Source organism: Pieris napi, chromosome 2 (genome assembly GCF_905475465.1).
Source record: "Pieris napi chromosome 2, ilPieNapi1.2, whole genome shotgun sequence".
Lineage (NCBI taxonomy): Eukaryota > Metazoa > Arthropoda > Insecta > Lepidoptera > Pieridae > Pieris > Pieris napi.
This window is the reverse complement of record NC_062235.1, coordinates 11,671,172-11,689,007: the sequence shown is the minus strand read 5'-3', so window position 1 is coordinate 11,689,007 and position 17,836 is coordinate 11,671,172. Positions and strand designations below refer to the sequence as shown.

Genomic DNA, 17,836 nt, shown 5'->3' with positions numbered 1-17,836 from the left:
ATCGGTTTTAAATTTGGAACCATTTAAATAAAACAATTTATCAACCTATGTGTCGTCGCGTCTTGTAATTAGAGGGTTTAGTAGTATTTGGCTAAATTATGGTCTAGCAACAATAGTTGTAATTTAAAATAATGTCTATGGATTGATTAGTGAGTAGTAGACAATTTGCAAACTAAAAATGCTTTGAAATCATTATAAGTAGAATAGAAATATAACAATAAAATTATTAGCAAATAAAACTTTGAAGCATTTATTAATTACAAAAAAGTACAAAATTTTTTCAAATCATAGCAATAAATAGATTTTCTACGTCCTTTTAGTTGTATTTATATAAATAAAAAAAGATAAATTATAAATATTTTCAGGTAAATTATTTTTTAATACTGATTTTAAAAAATAACTTATACATTAAAATCGATATACAACAAGTTGACAAAATTGTTTTTATTTGTTCGTAGCACTTCTACGATTGTAGAACCTTGGAGGGGCATTAAAATTAATCATTTTTTAAAGCAAGCTACGCATTACAATGTAACGGGTAGTAACTAATGTGAATTTTTTTTATGATATATACTATACTTTCTGATTTACGTACAAAGGTTTTTGAAATTCTGAAAAATAAATATCCTCATACGTGTTATAAAATATGCAAAAATGCTCTAACTTGTGAGGTAAAGATAAAATGTTAAAAAGCACCCAACTGACTCCACTTTTCAGAACAAACTGTATAATAAAAGTTAGCAAGTGATTTTCATCTCCATAAGAGAATACGTTAACTTTAGGAGCATGTGGTGTCCTAGAAACTATTTTGTAAGGCTTTTATCTCATTTTCTCGTGAAGTGAAAAGTTAACTAAAGTTCCTAAACAACAGGTGCTTCGGATGTCAAGATATTAGTCCCTTTTTTTAAACAGTCTCCCAAAAAGCATTTCCATATTCAAAGGGCTATATTTCTTCACTTGCAAAGTGTTGTAATGCGAGCAACCGACCAACTTTTCTCCCGCATTTCATAAATGTGTTGAAATAAATTTTATATTTACGAAGTGTTTCAGAAACCTTAAATAAACTTTAACCAGTATCTATTAATTTCTTTGTGAATGACATTGCGTAGTGAAATTTGTTAAATTTTGTGAAGTTATTTTGAACTTTTTAACTCATCGAAACTTTATCTCATTTTGTTTATGATACGCGCTCGATATTACCGCTCGAGAATAATTCAGTGGCGTATGCACCCTCTGTATTGCCTATGGGATGAAGTTTCTTCAGACGCCGAACGGATAGCCGCGGGGCGTCGGGCATCGTAGGGCGGAGCTACGTAGCGCCGTTCAGTCGGTGGGCAACCGTCACACGCGCCGCTCGCCCATCGTAACCGCGAAACCCGCTCTAATGCCACGCGACTCGCGATGTTACGGCCAACCTGTGAATATTTATGACGCGAGCCATTACGCCTCATTATAAATGGCACTGCAGAAGTCGATGCCTCGGTTTACGTATACTTTCATAAAATGCCAATAATAAAAACTATTGTGAAAAAACTTGAACGTCGAATTTTTAATCACATTATAGTGTATGTGCTGTTGTATTACTATGCCATCGAGAGGAGCAACGCATCTGAAATGCCACACGAGTGCGCTTACCGCAGCTCCGAAACGGAAACGTCGGAAAATGCGGTTTTGTTCTGCAAAATTCGAACTATAAGCAGCCTGGATAATTTACTACAAAACATCAGCCGGACATATCTAGACGATGTCACGTCCTTACATGTCCAGTGCAGTGAAATACTATTCTTTGAGAGCACACTTGCAGCGCACACGGACAAGGCGTCGGGGAAAAATTCAAATCTTGGAAAGCTTCGAAACCTTTTTGTAGATAAGTGTAAGATACGTCAGATTCCGGCGCGGGCTTTCGATAATTTCAAGGATCTGAAACGGCTACATGTGACAACGCAGAACAGTGAATGGTCTGCGATGACTATGGAGTTACATGAACAAGCATTCATTGGTTTAAGTGAGTTAATTGAATTAGATTTAAGTGACAATAACATTTGGTGCACAAAACCTGACACATTCTGTTCCTTATACAGTTTAAAGACATTAAATTTTAGTAATAATCACATTCAAAATATTAAAACTCTCGGCTTTTCGGACTCCTTACGTGAACTTAATTTAAGTGTAAAAAGTTGTAATTTAGTTTTAGAAACGCTCGATATGTCTTTTAATGATTTGATTGTTGTACCAGATTATAGCTTATCAAAGCTAAGATCTTTATCAAAATTGTTTCTTCAAAATAATGCTATATCTTCTATAGAGGGCGGTGCACTTCAAGGTCTTATTAATTTAGAAGTAATCAATTTATCCAATAACTTTCTTAATATAATTCCCTTGGACATTTTTCTAGACACAAAGTTTTTAAAAGAGATTAATTTGAGTAACAACACTATAAATTCCTTACAGCCGGGTTTGTTTGGGGGAATGGAACAGCTCCAAACATTAGATTTGTCTCGTAACGATTTAACTAGTCAGTGGATCAGTAAGGGTATATTTGTAGGGTTATTACGTATGGTTATATTAAATATATCATATAATAGGTTGACACGAATAGATCGTTATACGTTTCAGGATTTGTATAGTTTACAAAAATTGAATTTGGAACATAATGAGATAATATCCATCGACGAGCACGCTTTTGAAGAGCTGCGTAATTTGCATTCCCTCACGTTGTCACACAATAAACTCATTCACATACACACACATTTGTTTACAGATTTACATGTATTACACGAAATATTTTTGGATAATAACAGAATTAGACATATTGATGAGAATGCTTTCGACAATATAACAACTATAGAAGATTTGGGCTTAAACGATAACATGCTATCATCAATTCCAACTTCGATTCGTAAACTTCGGTCTTTGAGGTCTTTAGATATTGGCAATAACAATATAACACATTTGAACAGAGAGAACTTTCACGGGCTGACAGAACTTTTTGGCTTACGTCTTGTTGATAATAAAGTGACGAGTCTAAATGAAAATACTTTTGAACATTTGCCGCAGCTACAGGTACTTAATTTAGCCTCAAACAAAATCAAGTACGTGGCTCAAGGCTGTTTTCGTAATAACGTCAACTTAAAATTATTGCGCATGGACGGCAACGACATTTCTGAGATAGATGGAATTTTCAATACATTAAATAGCTTGGTGTGGCTCAATATTTCAGCGAATAAAATATCTTCCTTCGAGTTTTCAACTTTTCCAAATACTCTTGAATGGTTAGACCTACACATGAATACTATAACTGATTTCGTGAATAATGATATGTTCTCTACTACGAATATAAAATTGTTAGATTTAAGTTACAATAATATAAGCCAAATAACGCCTACATCAATACCAAAAACCGTGGAAAAACTTTACTTGAACGATAATAATATTCATCACATTGAAATAGGTTCCTTTTCAAAGCTGCAAAAACTGTCAACAGTGACATTAAATAACAACAAACTTGTACAATTCGACATGAACGCTTTCAGGTTAGATCAAATAGATGAAGATAGTGACTTGCCCGAGTTCTTTATAAGCGGAAACCCATTTGTTTGTGACTGTTCAATGGAATGGATTCAGCGCATCAATTATTTGAGTCACAATCGACAATACCCACGTGTGTTGGATCTTGATAAAGCCTTTTGTTCATTGGTACATTCGCGAGCAAAAGAAAAAAAGGTGATTATTGATATGTCACCATCGGACTTTCTCTGTCCGTATGAAAGTCATTGTTTTGCCCTATGCCATTGTTGTGACTTTGTAGCTTGTGATTGTGAAATGATTTGTCCAAACAACTGTAAATGCTATCACGACATCACGTGGAATGCTAACGTGGTCGATTGCTCTAATGCTGGGTACACTCAAGTACCGGACAGAATACCAATGGATGCCACAGAAATATATCTTGATGGGAATAATATACATAATTTGAGAAACCACGCTTTTATCGGTAAAAAGAAACTTCAAGTTTTATATCTAAATAACACCGAATTAAAAGATGTAAATAACCAAACATTTAAAGGTATAGACTCCTTAAGAGTTTTGCATTTAGAGAATAATAAATTAGTAGAGTTAAAAGGGGACGAGTTTGTGCATTTAAATAATTTAAATGAGCTGTATTTGGACCACAACGCTATCGAGCACGTAGCCAGTAATACATTTTCTTCGTTAAAATCTCTCTCGGTACTTAAAATTGATGATAATAAACTAATTAACTTTTTCCCTTGGAAATTATTAGCTTCGTCGTCTAAAGGAATTGCTCACGTTTCTATAGAAGGTAACCGTTATTCATGTGATTGTAAAAGTATCGCTGAATTGGACTCTTGGCTGCGAAAGGACCCAGGAGATCCTGAAAAAATGTTGTGTACAGATAGCAAAGGCCAACCCACAAAGATAACAATCGCCTCAGTTCTAAGCCATTGTAAGGAATATATGGGTTCGTTAGGTGACTCTAGTATTTTAAAGGATGAAATAGTCTCAAAATCCATATTCCTCCCTGATAGTTATTTCGCCATTGCCAGCGGAATAATAATTGTAATTGTGTTAATTTCGTTAATTGGCGCAATTTTTTACGCGTTTAGATACGACGTAAGTGATTGGCTATACACTAATTACGGCGTGCCACTTTTCAAGGAGCAGACGTGCCCTAATGTCGAACATATATTAGAAGGCAACTCCCATATGTACGAATATTATGTGATATGTAATACCAAAGATACTAGTTTTGTACACAATAACATTATGGCGGAAATAGAATTTAGAAAGATGTCGGCCAAAAAACTGTTAATGAACGAATCCACGTTGAACATTTTGACTTTAGATAGTTTCTCTAAATGCACAAAATTATCTAAACGCCTCCTAATCGTTTTGACTACACATTTCATTTGCAACGATCTATGTGATATTCATTTCAAAAATATGTTCTATAGTTACCTAAAATCACTGAACCGAAGCGAAATAAACAAAATTATATTTATAAAAATAGTTGATAACAATCAAATCAACGACGAGTTAGGTTTTGTGTTGGATAAATTTAAGAATATATCTTGGAGCGATCCACGTTTTTGGGATAAATTTGTGGCTTTACTTAATTCAACTGATACTATTATAACCGTAAAAGGTTCCGAGAAAAGCGTATTTAAGAAGTCATTACGGAAGACCCCAACGTTGAGATACACTACAATGCCCGTCTCAAACGATAGTTGCTCAAAGCAGAATTTCACGAATTCTTTACAATTCTCTAAGAGGCATGAGGACTCCTCCTCACATAATGAAAGTTCTCCTTCATCTGACATGTACGGGGAAGGGAACAATTCGAACAATAGTTACATGTCGATCGACAGGACATGTTCTCGGTTTAATTATGACCTCAGGAAATCCCCTAGTAGCGGTCATGTCTATTCAAGAGTGGAGGATATTTCCCCCACCATACCCCGCTCAATTACAGGCAATTCAGCAAAAGGCCGCACTTACTTCGTTTGACTTACTTTTGTCTTAAACGCACCTTTCCATACACATGTACATAGCCCGCTTGAAACACTTTTGTCAATTTATTATACGTAATAATATGTGCAGTGAAATTATATTAAGAAATACATTGTAAACAATCCATAAAGTAATAAGTCTGATAAGAGTTTTAGTACTGATTGTATCGAAAGGAATGTCATCTATGGTGAAAAACACGATAATTTATCAAACGCATATTTGGTATCTAGTCGAAGTAAATAATAACATATTTATTCGCTTGTTATGTAACCTCACTGTAAAATAACACCAAATTATCGATGATAAAGCTTGTATTAATTTGATTACTACCCTAATTTATATATTTTGTATCGACTTGTATTGATCAACATTATAACGAAAATGATATAGGGCATTGCAGAGCTCTCGCTAAGCGGAATTAGAATATTTATTTTAATTAAGAATTCTACTATATAAGTTGAATATTTAGATGTATAATTGTGAGATTATGTTTTTACAAGTCATGTTGTTTGTATGAAAAAATATAAAATAACAAATAAAAAACATATAATTTTGTTTACGTTTCTAAGCCATAGTTTTTATTGCATTTATACTATTATTAATATGAATTCTTTATCTGGATTTTTTTTTTGCTATTTTAAGTGTACGTACCTCAGTTTTATATAACTTAAACAAGTTTTGGGCAGATATTATTATTGTAAACTAATATTAACTTGTTCAATCCATTCAAATAATTACCTTCATACGAATAAAAGCCTTTTGAAGAGAGATGACGATGAAGCAATCAGCTGAGCCCAATTTTTAAACGTAAAGAATTGGTTTTTTGCGAAAGTAATTCTGTTCAAAGCTCATATATATAAATCAACACTTACTAAGTTAAAATTAAGTATATTTAATGAATGGTGTATATAAAATTTGCTATGTTATTGTTTATATTGATGGTCGCTTATTTTAATATTACTAAGCTAAATCGTGATATTAGATTTAATAATTATAAATTTGAAAATAATTATGTAATTTTTCGATTGTAATTATTAGTCTTTAATGAAATTATTGTTTTGTAAAAAATGTACAAAGGTATCTTGAAACATAATAAAATTATACTGACGTTTTTATACTCAAAAAGTCTTTTATTAAAATCACCTAAAACATGAGCCTTTCTGCCATACAAGAACTCAGTCGTTTATCAAAAGCTAAAGCAAGTTTATTAAAGATGATATTAAATTTAAAATTAAATAAGTCTTTAACTGCCCGAATAATCATACGTAACAGTTCTGCACCAAGACACACACATTTTGTAATTGGATAAATTAAATAAATTGTCAATATTTGGCGGACAATAAAACTAGGACTCAGTCAATTTAAACTGCTTTAACTGAATCATAGCAGAGTATGACATACAGAAGTTTGTAGGACAATTGGTCACGAAAACAGTAGAGCAAAAAAATTGAAAACGCTAGAAGGACTATAATGGAAAATAATAAATATATCCTAGATTTTTATATTTTACCTGTAAATGAATCTAATAAAAATTACAGTTTGACTAAGAAAAACAATTTTGCAATTTAGTTATAGTAAATTAGACTTAAAGGAGGATGTATAGGGAGTAATTTTGAAATACGATAAAAAAAATATTGTGAAATTAATAGTTAGTAATCAATAAACAAGAACCACGTACATTGCAAATAATGGTTTTTGGTTATATTCTTTACATTAGTCCATATATTTGTACGGGAACGACAGAAGAGAATGTAGGTAAGTCATATTTCGGGTAGAGTAAATTTTTTTTAATAAAGGAATTCTGTCATTTTTATAAAATCAACCTTAATGTAATGAAACTTTACTTCCTACAACCTACAACTCACTTGCTAATAAGAAGTCACTTGTAACTAACAAGACAACCTTTGAATAACTTATGTGTTAATTTCTATGGTTAACAAGTTCTTCAGTAAAATAAATAAAAAACTGATTTTTTACAACAACTACAACTTTTTTAGGTCTGAGCCTCAGATTTCTGTATGTTACATGATAATTTGTCTAATAGGCAAGTAGGTAATCAGCCTTTTGTGACTGACACACGCCGTCGAATTTTTGGGTCTAAGGCAAGCCGGTTTCCTCACAATGTTTTCCTTCACCGTTCGAGCGAATGCTAAATATGCACATAGAAAGAAAGTTCATCGATTACGATCACACAGGGGATCGAACCTACGACCTCAGGGTTAAGAGTCGTGCAAGAGTCGCTGAAGCCACTATATATTTAAACCATCTTTTAAAGTATAATAAGTTCTCATTGATATTTAGTTAGTATCATACATAAAAGTCTTATTAGAGCACCTAGTTGGATTAATCTACACTAATATTGAATAAAATTTATAAGTGAATTAACAAAAAGTTATTTCTTGCGGTTTAGTATATTTTTAATACAATTTGTGTTAAATAATATTTTATCATATACATTAACCCCCTAAGAAACATTCCAATTCTCTCTTCCAAATAAAGTTCTCATTGTCTATTTGATCAAATAGTGTTTTTTGTTTCTGTTTTTTTAAACTTTGCAATAGTACTTATTGAAGTTATAAAATATACACTATTATATTTATTCCTTCATTGTTTTTTTTAATTTAGTAGCAACATTTTTTAATACTTATTTATACGAATGATAAACCAAATAAAAGGTCATATACGTATAATAGATAAATACGCTATATGCTAGATTAATAATTATAAAAATTATTAGAATTTAATATGACGGTATGTTAAAATTAATATCGATAATACTGTAAAAAAATATTTGATCAGTTCTTATCGGATAAGTAAATATTTAAATATTTAAATATTTTCTAGTTAGACCATTCAGTAGAATATAATTAATTCTTAAAGGTTGAAGATAATCTAGCTTATAATATAGAATTTATAAAATAATTAGTAATCCCAGTCAAACTCCAGATTACAAGTAAAGATCTCAACAATATTATTCTGTTCCCATTTGTCTAGGGTTATTATTAGAATGTTGATTTTGTTTGGATAAACAGATCCAATTTAGGTTGTATTATTGAAGCCTTTGAATCTACATATAATATGAGATTGACATACGTCATACTTGATTTTCATTTGTTTTTCCTTAGGTCCACAACAAGTTATAGGCTCTATTCAAATGCCGACTCACGTGTAAAAGCCGGAAAAACGGGACACCGTGTCCATTACACGGAAGCCATGTTCTACCAAACTTAAAGTATAAGGTTTTCAATTCGTCAGAATCTTTGTTTGAGACGCTGGTTTCCGGTAGAAATCGAAGGTTACCAAAGTTTTTAAGCACGATTTGGGTATGTTCCATAGTGCTTTTAAAAAGCTTTTGTTTAAACCGTAGTCCTTTACGTACAGACTCACAACTCCACCCCCCACCGCGGAACTATGTAGTTCCGCGGGGTCCAGCCTTGTCGTGGCGGGAGGGCTCAGTACCGGCGGCACGGGGCGTACGCCTGAATGTGCTGCTGGAAAGCAAATGGGACCACCACGACGTTATTAGCCGCTCCCGACAGGTTCTCATTAGAAGAACCACGCGAGATGCGGCCGGGTAGAGGGCGCTTTAGCTGTCCGGGCGTTTTCGGCGCTTTGTGTTTTGTCTTGTTCGTGTCTCAATGTGCTCCCTGCTCCTCAACAGGCTGGTTTGTGGAGCGTTGTGTGCGTGCTCGTTATTTGTATTTCCCGCTTCCCTTTATCCGGCAACGGTGTGTACTTGTATTGGCGTTATTTGTATCTGTGTTTCCTCCTCCCTTGAATGGGCTGGCGGAGAGTGGTGTTTTACGTCCGTCTGTATAATGTTCTTGTGCTGCTTCGTTGCATGCGAAGCCAAGGTGGAGGACAAACGATTATTCATACTGTGCGTCCTATGCGCGGCTGACCCTTCCACGGCCTACATTGGTCTGCCGTACCCGCGCTTTTATTATTACTACAACGTGTATCTCTATGTATACTTTGTCCGTATACAGGTCACCTGAATCCCAAGTTTTTGGTTCCCGGCGATGGGATGCATGACCGGGGGGTTTAAACCCGGTCACTAGGGCACCAAAGAGGGGAGCTACCCCTCCTTAAAAATTAAAAGCACCTCAAAGCATGGAAAGTAACGGAAAAGTAAAGACTACCCCAGGAGGGTCAAATCCCTCCCATGACCAAGTGGTCATGGCATCCGGTCCGCATCGTATTCTGGGGGCGGACCACGACCATGCGATAGATCCCAAAAACTCACGACCTGGCAATAATACGGAAATAATGAACAAGCTTACGGACTGTAGCGGGCGGTTGGATGAGTGCTCAGGCGCTTTTGCAACACCTTCTACACAAGGAGAGATCGCAATAAGGGAAAGCAATGAGATCGTCCAGCGCACTTCATGTCCATCACCGGTGCGAAGTGCAACTTGGACCTTCGCCATGGCTGACAATATGAGCTCAGACTCAACAAGCTCCATGTTAAGCATAAGCTCGACACAAAATCAACAGAGTCCTCGAGGACTAGGTGAGGCTCCTTGCACCCCAGGGGAGAAGTCGCGCTTCTGGCGACCCCGAAAGAGAACGAGACAGGATGACGAGGAGAGTAGCTGCAGCGACACCCCTATCCTTTCGCACGAACGCACGAAAGCGGGATACCAAAGAGCCCGGAGAGTAGAGAGAGAAAGTGAAGCCGAGGCGGAACTCGCGGCTCTTAACGAGAAACCCACTGAGACAGGTACGGTTGGAAACGCCAGAAGACGCATCGAAGAAAACCTGGCTGCCGTAGAAAAAGTGGCCAGGTGTTCTATGAACCTAAAAGGTACCTTTGTAGCCGCTCTTAAAAAGGCAGTTGTAGCAATCAGAACGGATGCTGATAATCTGGCCGTGCAAACGCTGTCGGATGAAACTCGAGCTCTGCAGCTAGAAAATGAACGCCTCCGTGCACAACTTAATTTACTACAAGGCGAAATGCGCGAGCTGAGGTCGATCTTGCAAGCTCCGAAGGACCACCCAGCTGTCAATGTAGACGAACTGGAGGCTCGGATCCTCCGACAGGTAGGTGAGCATATCAATGCGCAATTTAAGGATCTCGGGTCAAGGCCCAACTTGGAGACGCCAGCCCTTCCCCTTCCGACCGAGAGTAAAAAGAGCAAAAAAGGTAAGGCGAAACCACCTTCCAAATCACCGATGTCAGCTGCAGCTTCGAAAACAAAACGGGGAAAGGCAACCGTGCAGACGCTTGCCGTTGGAAATAATGAGCAAAACCGTTTGGCAAACGCGCCGAGGATGGAAATGTTTGAAAGAAATACACCTGTCTCCTCTCCCGCTAGTGCCATTGTATTGCCACACTCCTGGCCCTCGCTGACCACCACCAATGAAGAAAATTGGACGATGGTTACTAAAAAAAGGCAAAAGGCGGCAAAGGCGACGCAAAAAAATGCGAGAGCTCCAAAGTCGGCAACATCGAAGGCTGAAAAGCCCCCACCCAGGACACTGCCCAAGCTAAAGGCACCTCGTACCGCTGCAATTGTGCTCACTTTGTCTAAAGACGCTGAAGCTAAGGGTGTTACCTACGCCGCTGCCCTAAAAGAAGCACGGGCTAAAATAGATCTGAAGGAGGCTGGAATTGAGGGCGTTAAGTTTCGCCGAGCGGCAACAGGAGCCACGATAATTCAGATCCCCGGAGCCGGCAGTGGGGAAAAAGCCGATACCTTAGCCAACCGACTCAAAACAGTACTGAGTGACAGCGGAATCAAGATTACACGGCCCGTCCGATGCGCCGATGTCCGCATCTCTGGCCTGGACGACTCTATTACAGCGGATGAATTGCGCGAGGCGATTGCGGCGAAGGGAGAGTGCCCGGCTGATCAAATAAGGATCAGCCGTATACGACAAGATAAATCGGGTCTTGGTGCAGCGTGGGCTAACTGCCCCGTAACGGCCGCCAAAAAACTCTTAGCGGGGCGTTTCTTTGTCGGATGGGTTGCGGCAAATATTAGTGTTGCAAAGCCAAGAGAGCTACGGTGTTTTCGCTGCTTACAAATCGGGCACGTAGCTAGCCGCTGCATGTCCGATACTGATCGTAGCCAACTGTGTTTTCGCTGTGGTCAAGCCGGTCACAGGGCAGCCTCCTGCAGTGAAAAACCCAAGTGCCTACTCTGCGACGAGGCCGGTAGGAAAGCGGATCACAGGCTAGGTGGCAACAGCTGCACAGCTCCCAGTGTGAGGGTACCCAGGCGCCGCTCGTCACCTAAAAAAAAGACGCCCGCAAAGTCTCCGCGCAACAATGCGCGTATGGAGGTCATAGAAACCCCAGCAAATTAACATGGCCCTACGGTTTCTTCAGAGCAACCTAAACCACTGCGCTGCTGCACAAGACCTACTGTACCAGAGTCTAGCGCAGTGGAATATCAACGTTGGTATAATTTCCGAGCCCTACTCAATACCCGAAAGGGCGAACTGGGTTGGCGACCTCGACGGTCTGGCCGCAATTATCGTTACACCGGCAGATGGCTCGCCCTGCATTGGTCCAGTTCGAAAAGGCCACGGCTATGTGGCAGCAAAGTTGGGTAGCAAAATGTGTATCGCGAGTACCTACTTCTCCCCCAATCGCTCGCTGGCTGAATTTGAGGCCTTCCTAAACGAACTGGGAAGCCTGGTGCAATGGAGCCATCCGAGACATTTAGTCATCGCTGGGGATCTGAATGCAAAGTCTGTGGCCTGGGGTTCACAGGTGTCCAGCCCACGAGGAAAAGCGTTGGTGGACTGGGCAGCAGCGCATTGTTTGGTAGTGGCTAACAGGGGCTCTGAAGCTACGTGTGTTCGAACAAACGGAGAATCTATTGTGGATGTGACGTTCACGAGCCCCCATCTTTCGTGCCGTGTTCAGGACTGGGAGGTCCTGACGGGGGTTGAGACGCTTTCGGACCACCGGTATATCCGCTTCCGCACTCTCTCTCCGTCGGCCAATCCTAGCTCGGACCCGTCAGAACTGGGCCCAAAATGGGCACTTGGGAGTCTTAACAAGGAACAGGCGGAATTGGCTACGATTGTGCAGGCCTGGTGCCCGATCCCAGCCTCCGTAGATCCAGAGGAAGAGGCAGAGTGGTTTCGTGGCGCAATGACTTGCATCGCGGATGCTGCAATGCAAAGAAGACGCCCTGGAGCTCACCGGACCAGTGTATTCTGGTGGTCGGCAGAACTCGCCCAGTTGCGGATTGCTTGTGTAGCAGCTCGTCGAGGCTACACCAGGACTCGCAGAAGGCGACCAATTCGCATAGAAGAGGAAAAACAAGCATATAGCGTATACCGAGATGCAAAACTGGCGCTGCGAATAGGTATCGCCGAAGCAAAAAAGAAAGCATGGCAAGAACTGCTTGACACCCTGGAGCGGGATCCCTGGGGACGCCCGTATCAGATTGTCACAAACAAGCTGCGCTCGTGGGCCCCGCCACTCACGAAAAACATGGAGCCGGAACTGCTCAGCACAGTGGTTGCGGAACTTTTTCCTGAACGCGACGCCCTGAGCTCCCCACATGAGACGACCACGGAACACAGTGTCACAGTGTCTGAAGTATCTCCTTCGGAGCTGAAGACAGCAATAACACGCATGACCACTAAAAAAACTGCACCTGGTCCCGATGGCATGCACGGACGAGTGTTAGCTCTGGCCCTCGACGCTGGTCTTGACATGCGCTTTCGAGGCCTACTCACGAAATGTCTTAGAAATGGCCTCTTTCCGTCGACATGGAAGACTGGGTTGCTAGTTCTTCTAAAAAAAGGTGGAAAACCTACAGAGTCACCATCAGCGTATCGACCTATAGTTCTCCTAGATGAAGCCGGCAAGCTCTTCGAGCGTATTATTGCCGGTCGGATTTACAATCATTTGGAAACTATAGGACCAAACATACATGAGGCTCAATTTGGCTTCCGGAAACATAGGTCAACGATCGACGCAATTGCGCGCCTGCGAAGCGTCTGCGAGGAGCAGGTGTCACGGGGCAGAGTGGTTTTCGCGGTATCGTTAGACATCGCGAACGCTTTCAATTCCTTGCCATGGGACTGTATCGCGGACGGCCTTCGCCACCACGGCTTACCGGCCTATATAAGAAAATGTGTAGCATCGTACCTCAACGGCCGCCGTGTTATCTTCCCGAAACAAAATGGCATAGGGAGTCACCTCATCAAGTGCGGCGTCCCACAAGGCTCGGTTCTTGGCCCCCTTCTTTGGAACATAGGTTACGACAGGGTGCTGCGAGCGAAACTAGTCCCTGGAGTGTCAACTATATGCTATGCAGACGACACCCTCGTGGTCGCTATTGGAGAAGATTTTAAGGAAGCGCGCCTCCGAGCGACAGCTGGAGTAGCTCGGGTGGTTTCTGAAATCAAGAAGCTCGGCCTTGTTGTCGCCCTTCAGAAATCAGAAGCTATATGCTTCTACGGCCACAGAAAAGCTCCACCTCAAGACGTAGACATCATCGTCGGCGGAGTAGCTATCCGGGTCGGTACTACGCTCAAATACCTTGGGCTGATTCTTGACCCACGGTGGACTTTCAGACCACACTTCGTGGCACTTGCCCCTAAGCTCACCGCCACCGCAAACATGCTCTCGCGCATAATGCCAAACCTCGGCGGGCCGAGTGGGGGCTGTCGCCTCTTATACGCAAATGCGATCCGGGCAAAAGCACTGTACGGGTGTCCCATATGGGCCGACAAACTGACCGGGTACAATCGCACAATACTCAGGCAGTCGCAGCGAGTGGTCGCTGCCAGGGTTGCGAGGGCGTACCGCACTGTGTCTTATGACGCAGTGTGTGTTATAGCCGGTACCGCGCCATGGCATCTCGATGCGGCTGCTTTTAGCGAAGTATATTGGAGGAGGGCCGAAGCTCGGGAAAAAGGGGATAACCCCACACTGGAACAATTAAACGCGTGGCGAGCCTTAGAAGACCAGGAATTGTTAGTAGAGTGGGAAAGAGAGCTGGCGGATGCGAGTGCCGGTAAATATACTACCGAAGCCCTCAGACCTTTGCTTCAACTTTGGGTAAAGAGGCGCTGGGGTCACCTCAGCTATCGACTTGTGCAGATGCTGTCCGGACACGGATGTTTTGGTAGCTATCTGCACAAAGTAGTAGGGTGTGAGGAGTCACCAACCTGTCACCACTGTGTCGGAGACAGCCGGGACGACGCCCTGCATACACTTAGGGACTGCCCAGCATGGGAAGCGGAAAGGAGACCTTTGTTAGATGCCCTCCAGGGCGAGGACGCAATTCTGCCAAACGTAGTGAAAGCCATATTGAGCGCAGGAAATGACGGCTCGTGGAAAATCTTCTACAATTTCTGCGAGTCGGTCATGAAAGTCAAAGAAGAAGCGGGAAGAACCAGGGAGCTTTGTCCCGGAACCCGTCCGCGGCGGCGAAAGAAACCGCAGGCCCGTCAAATCCTCGCCACCTAAAGAGTGCCCAAGCGGGGAAGCAGGGGTCCATGCGTTCAAAAGAAGGGATGGTGATCCATCCCTGCAAGCACTGGACCCGATCTCCCCTAGCTATTCCTAAAAGCGTATGGCCCGATCTGTGAAGGATACTTGCTGTGTCAAGTATCTTCACAAATCAACAATGGGCGGGGAGAGGCGGACACAACCGCCGCATCGCATGTCGGGAAGCGGATAAGGCTCTGCTGTTACCGCATCCCTCCTAAGGCGATTGTTGGTGGCGCCTTGGGGTTTTAGTGGGTATGCACATTCGCGAGTCCCACATAACCCTCCCGCACTAAGCAGTCGCACCGCGGTGGGGTATGCGCAATGCATTTCCCCAAGTAAAAAAAAAAAAAAAAAAAAAAAAAAAAAAAAAAAAAAAAAAAAAAAAAAAACTGATACTATTATAACCGTAAAAGGTTCCGAGAAAAGCGTATTTAAGAAGTCATTACGGAAGACCCCAACGTTGAGATACACTACAATGCCCGTCTCAAACGATAGTTGCTCAAAGCAGAATTTCACGAATTCTTTACAATTCTCTAAGAGGCATGAGGACTCCTCCTCACATAATGAAAGTTCTCCTTCATCTGACATGTACGGGGAAGGGAACAATTCGAACAATAGTTACATGTCGATCGACAGGACATGTTCTCGGTTTAATTATGACCTCAGGAAATCCCCTAGTAGCGGTCATGTCTATTCAAGAGTGGAGGATATTTCCCCCACCATACCCCGCTCAATTACAGGCAATTCAGCAAAAGGCCGCACTTACTTCGTTTGACTTACTTTTGTCTTAAACGCACCTTTCCATACACATGTACATAGCCCGCTTGAAACACTTTTGTCAATTTATTATACGTAATAATATGTGCAGTGAAATTATATTAAGAAATACATTGTAAACAATCCATAAAGTAATAAGTCTGATAAGAGTTTTAGTACTGATTGTATCGAAAGGAATGTCATCTATGGTGAAAAACACGATAATTTATCAAACGCATATTTGGTATCTAGTCGAAGTAAATAATAACATATTTATTCGCTTGTTATGTAACCTCACTGTAAAATAACACCAAATTATCGATGATAAAGCTTGTATTAATTTGATTACTACCCTAATTTATATATTTTGTATCGACTTGTATTGATCAACATTATAACGAAAATGATATAGGGCATTGCAGAGCTCTCGCTAAGCGGAATTAGAATATTTATTTTAATTAAGAATTCTACTATATAAGTTGAATATTTAGATGTATAATTGTGAGATTATGTTTTTACAAGTCATGTTGTTTGTATGAAAAAATATAAAATAACAAATAAAAAACATATAATTTTGTTTACGTTTCTAAGCCATAGTTTTTATTGCATTTATACTATTATTAATATGAATTCTTTATCTGGATTTTTTTTTTGCTATTTTAAGTGTACGTACCTCAGTTTTATATAACTTAAACAAGTTTTGGGCAGATATTATTATTGTAAACTAATATTAACTTGTTCAATCCATTCAAATAATTACCTTCATACGAATAAAAGCCTTTTGAAGAGAGATGACGATGAAGCAATCAGCTGAGCCCAATTTTTAAACGTAAAGAATTGGTTTTTTGCGAAAGTAATTCTGTTCAAAGCTCATATATATAAATCAACACTTACTAAGTTAAAATTAAGTATATTTAATGAATGGTGTATATAAAATTTGCTATGTTATTGTTTATATTGATGGTCGCTTATTTTAATATTACTAAGCTAAATCGTGATATTAGATTTAATAATTATAAATTTGAAAATAATTATGTAATTTTTCGATTGTAATTATTAGTCTTTAATGAAATTATTGTTTTGTAAAAAATGTACAAAGGTATCTTGAAACATAATAAAATTATACTGACGTTTTTATACTCAAAAAGTCTTTTATTAAAATCACCTAAAACATGAGCCTTTCTGCCATACAAGAACTCAGTCGTTTATCAAAAGCTAAAGCAAGTTTATTAAAGATGATATTAAATTTAAAATTAAATAAGTCTTTAACTGCCCGAATAATCATACGTAACAGTTCTGCACCAAGACACACACATTTTGTAATTGGATAAATTAAATAAATTGTCAATATTTGGCGGACAATAAAACTAGGACTCAGTCAATTTAAACTGCTTTAACTGAATCATAGCAGAGTATGACATACAGAAGTTTGTAGGACAATTGGTCACGAAAACAGTAGAGCAAAAAAATTGAAAACGCTAGAAGGACTATAATGGAAAATAATAAATATATCCTAGATTTTTATATTTTACCTGTAAATGAATCTAATAAAAATTACAGTTTGACTAAGAAAAACAATTTTGCAATTTAGTTATAGTAAATTAGACTTAAAGGAGGATGTATAGAGAGTAATTTTGAAATACGATAAAAAAAATATTGTGAAATTAATAGTTAGTAATCAATAAACAAGAACCACGTACATTGCAAATAATGGTTTTTGGTTATATTCTTTACATTAGTCCATATATTTGTACGGGAACGACAGAAGAGAATGTAGGTAAGTCATATTTCGGGTAGAGTAAATTTTTTTTAATAAAGGAATTCTGTCATTTTTATAAAATCAACCTTAATGTAATGAAACTTTACTTCCTACAACCTACAACTCACTTGCTAATAAGAAGTCACTTGTAACTAACAAGACAACCTTTGAATAACTTATGTGTTAATTTCTATGGTTAACAAGTTCTTCAGTAAAATAAATAAAAAACTGATTTTTTACAACAACTACAACTTTTTTAGGTCTGAGCCTCAGATTTCTGTATGTTACATGATAATTTGTCTAATAGGCAAGTAGGTAATCAGCCT

At 39.4% G+C, this 17,836-nt stretch overlaps 1 protein-coding gene across 2 annotated transcripts; it reads left to right on the top strand.

Moving 5' to 3' along the window:
• The first annotated feature begins 1,315 nt into the window (after window positions 1–1,315).
• On the top strand, window positions 1,316–16,713 carry LOC125059376 (toll-like receptor 6). 2 transcript variants are annotated; one of them, XM_047663781.1, is made up of 2 exons: window positions 1,316–5,164; window positions 15,409–16,713. In XM_047663781.1, the coding sequence occupies exons 1-2, from the start codon at window positions 1,504–1,506 to the stop codon at window positions 15,768–15,770; spliced, it is 4,023 nt and encodes a 1,340-aa protein (XP_047519737.1). In that variant the 5' UTR covers window positions 1,316–1,503; the 3' UTR covers window positions 15,771–16,713. The 2 variants fall into 2 exon arrangements, with proteins under 2 accessions (XP_047519737.1, XP_047519744.1); XM_047663788.1 differs by having other exon boundaries at window positions 1,316–5,216; window positions 15,461–16,713.
• Window positions 16,714–17,836: the final 1,123 nt, after the last annotated feature.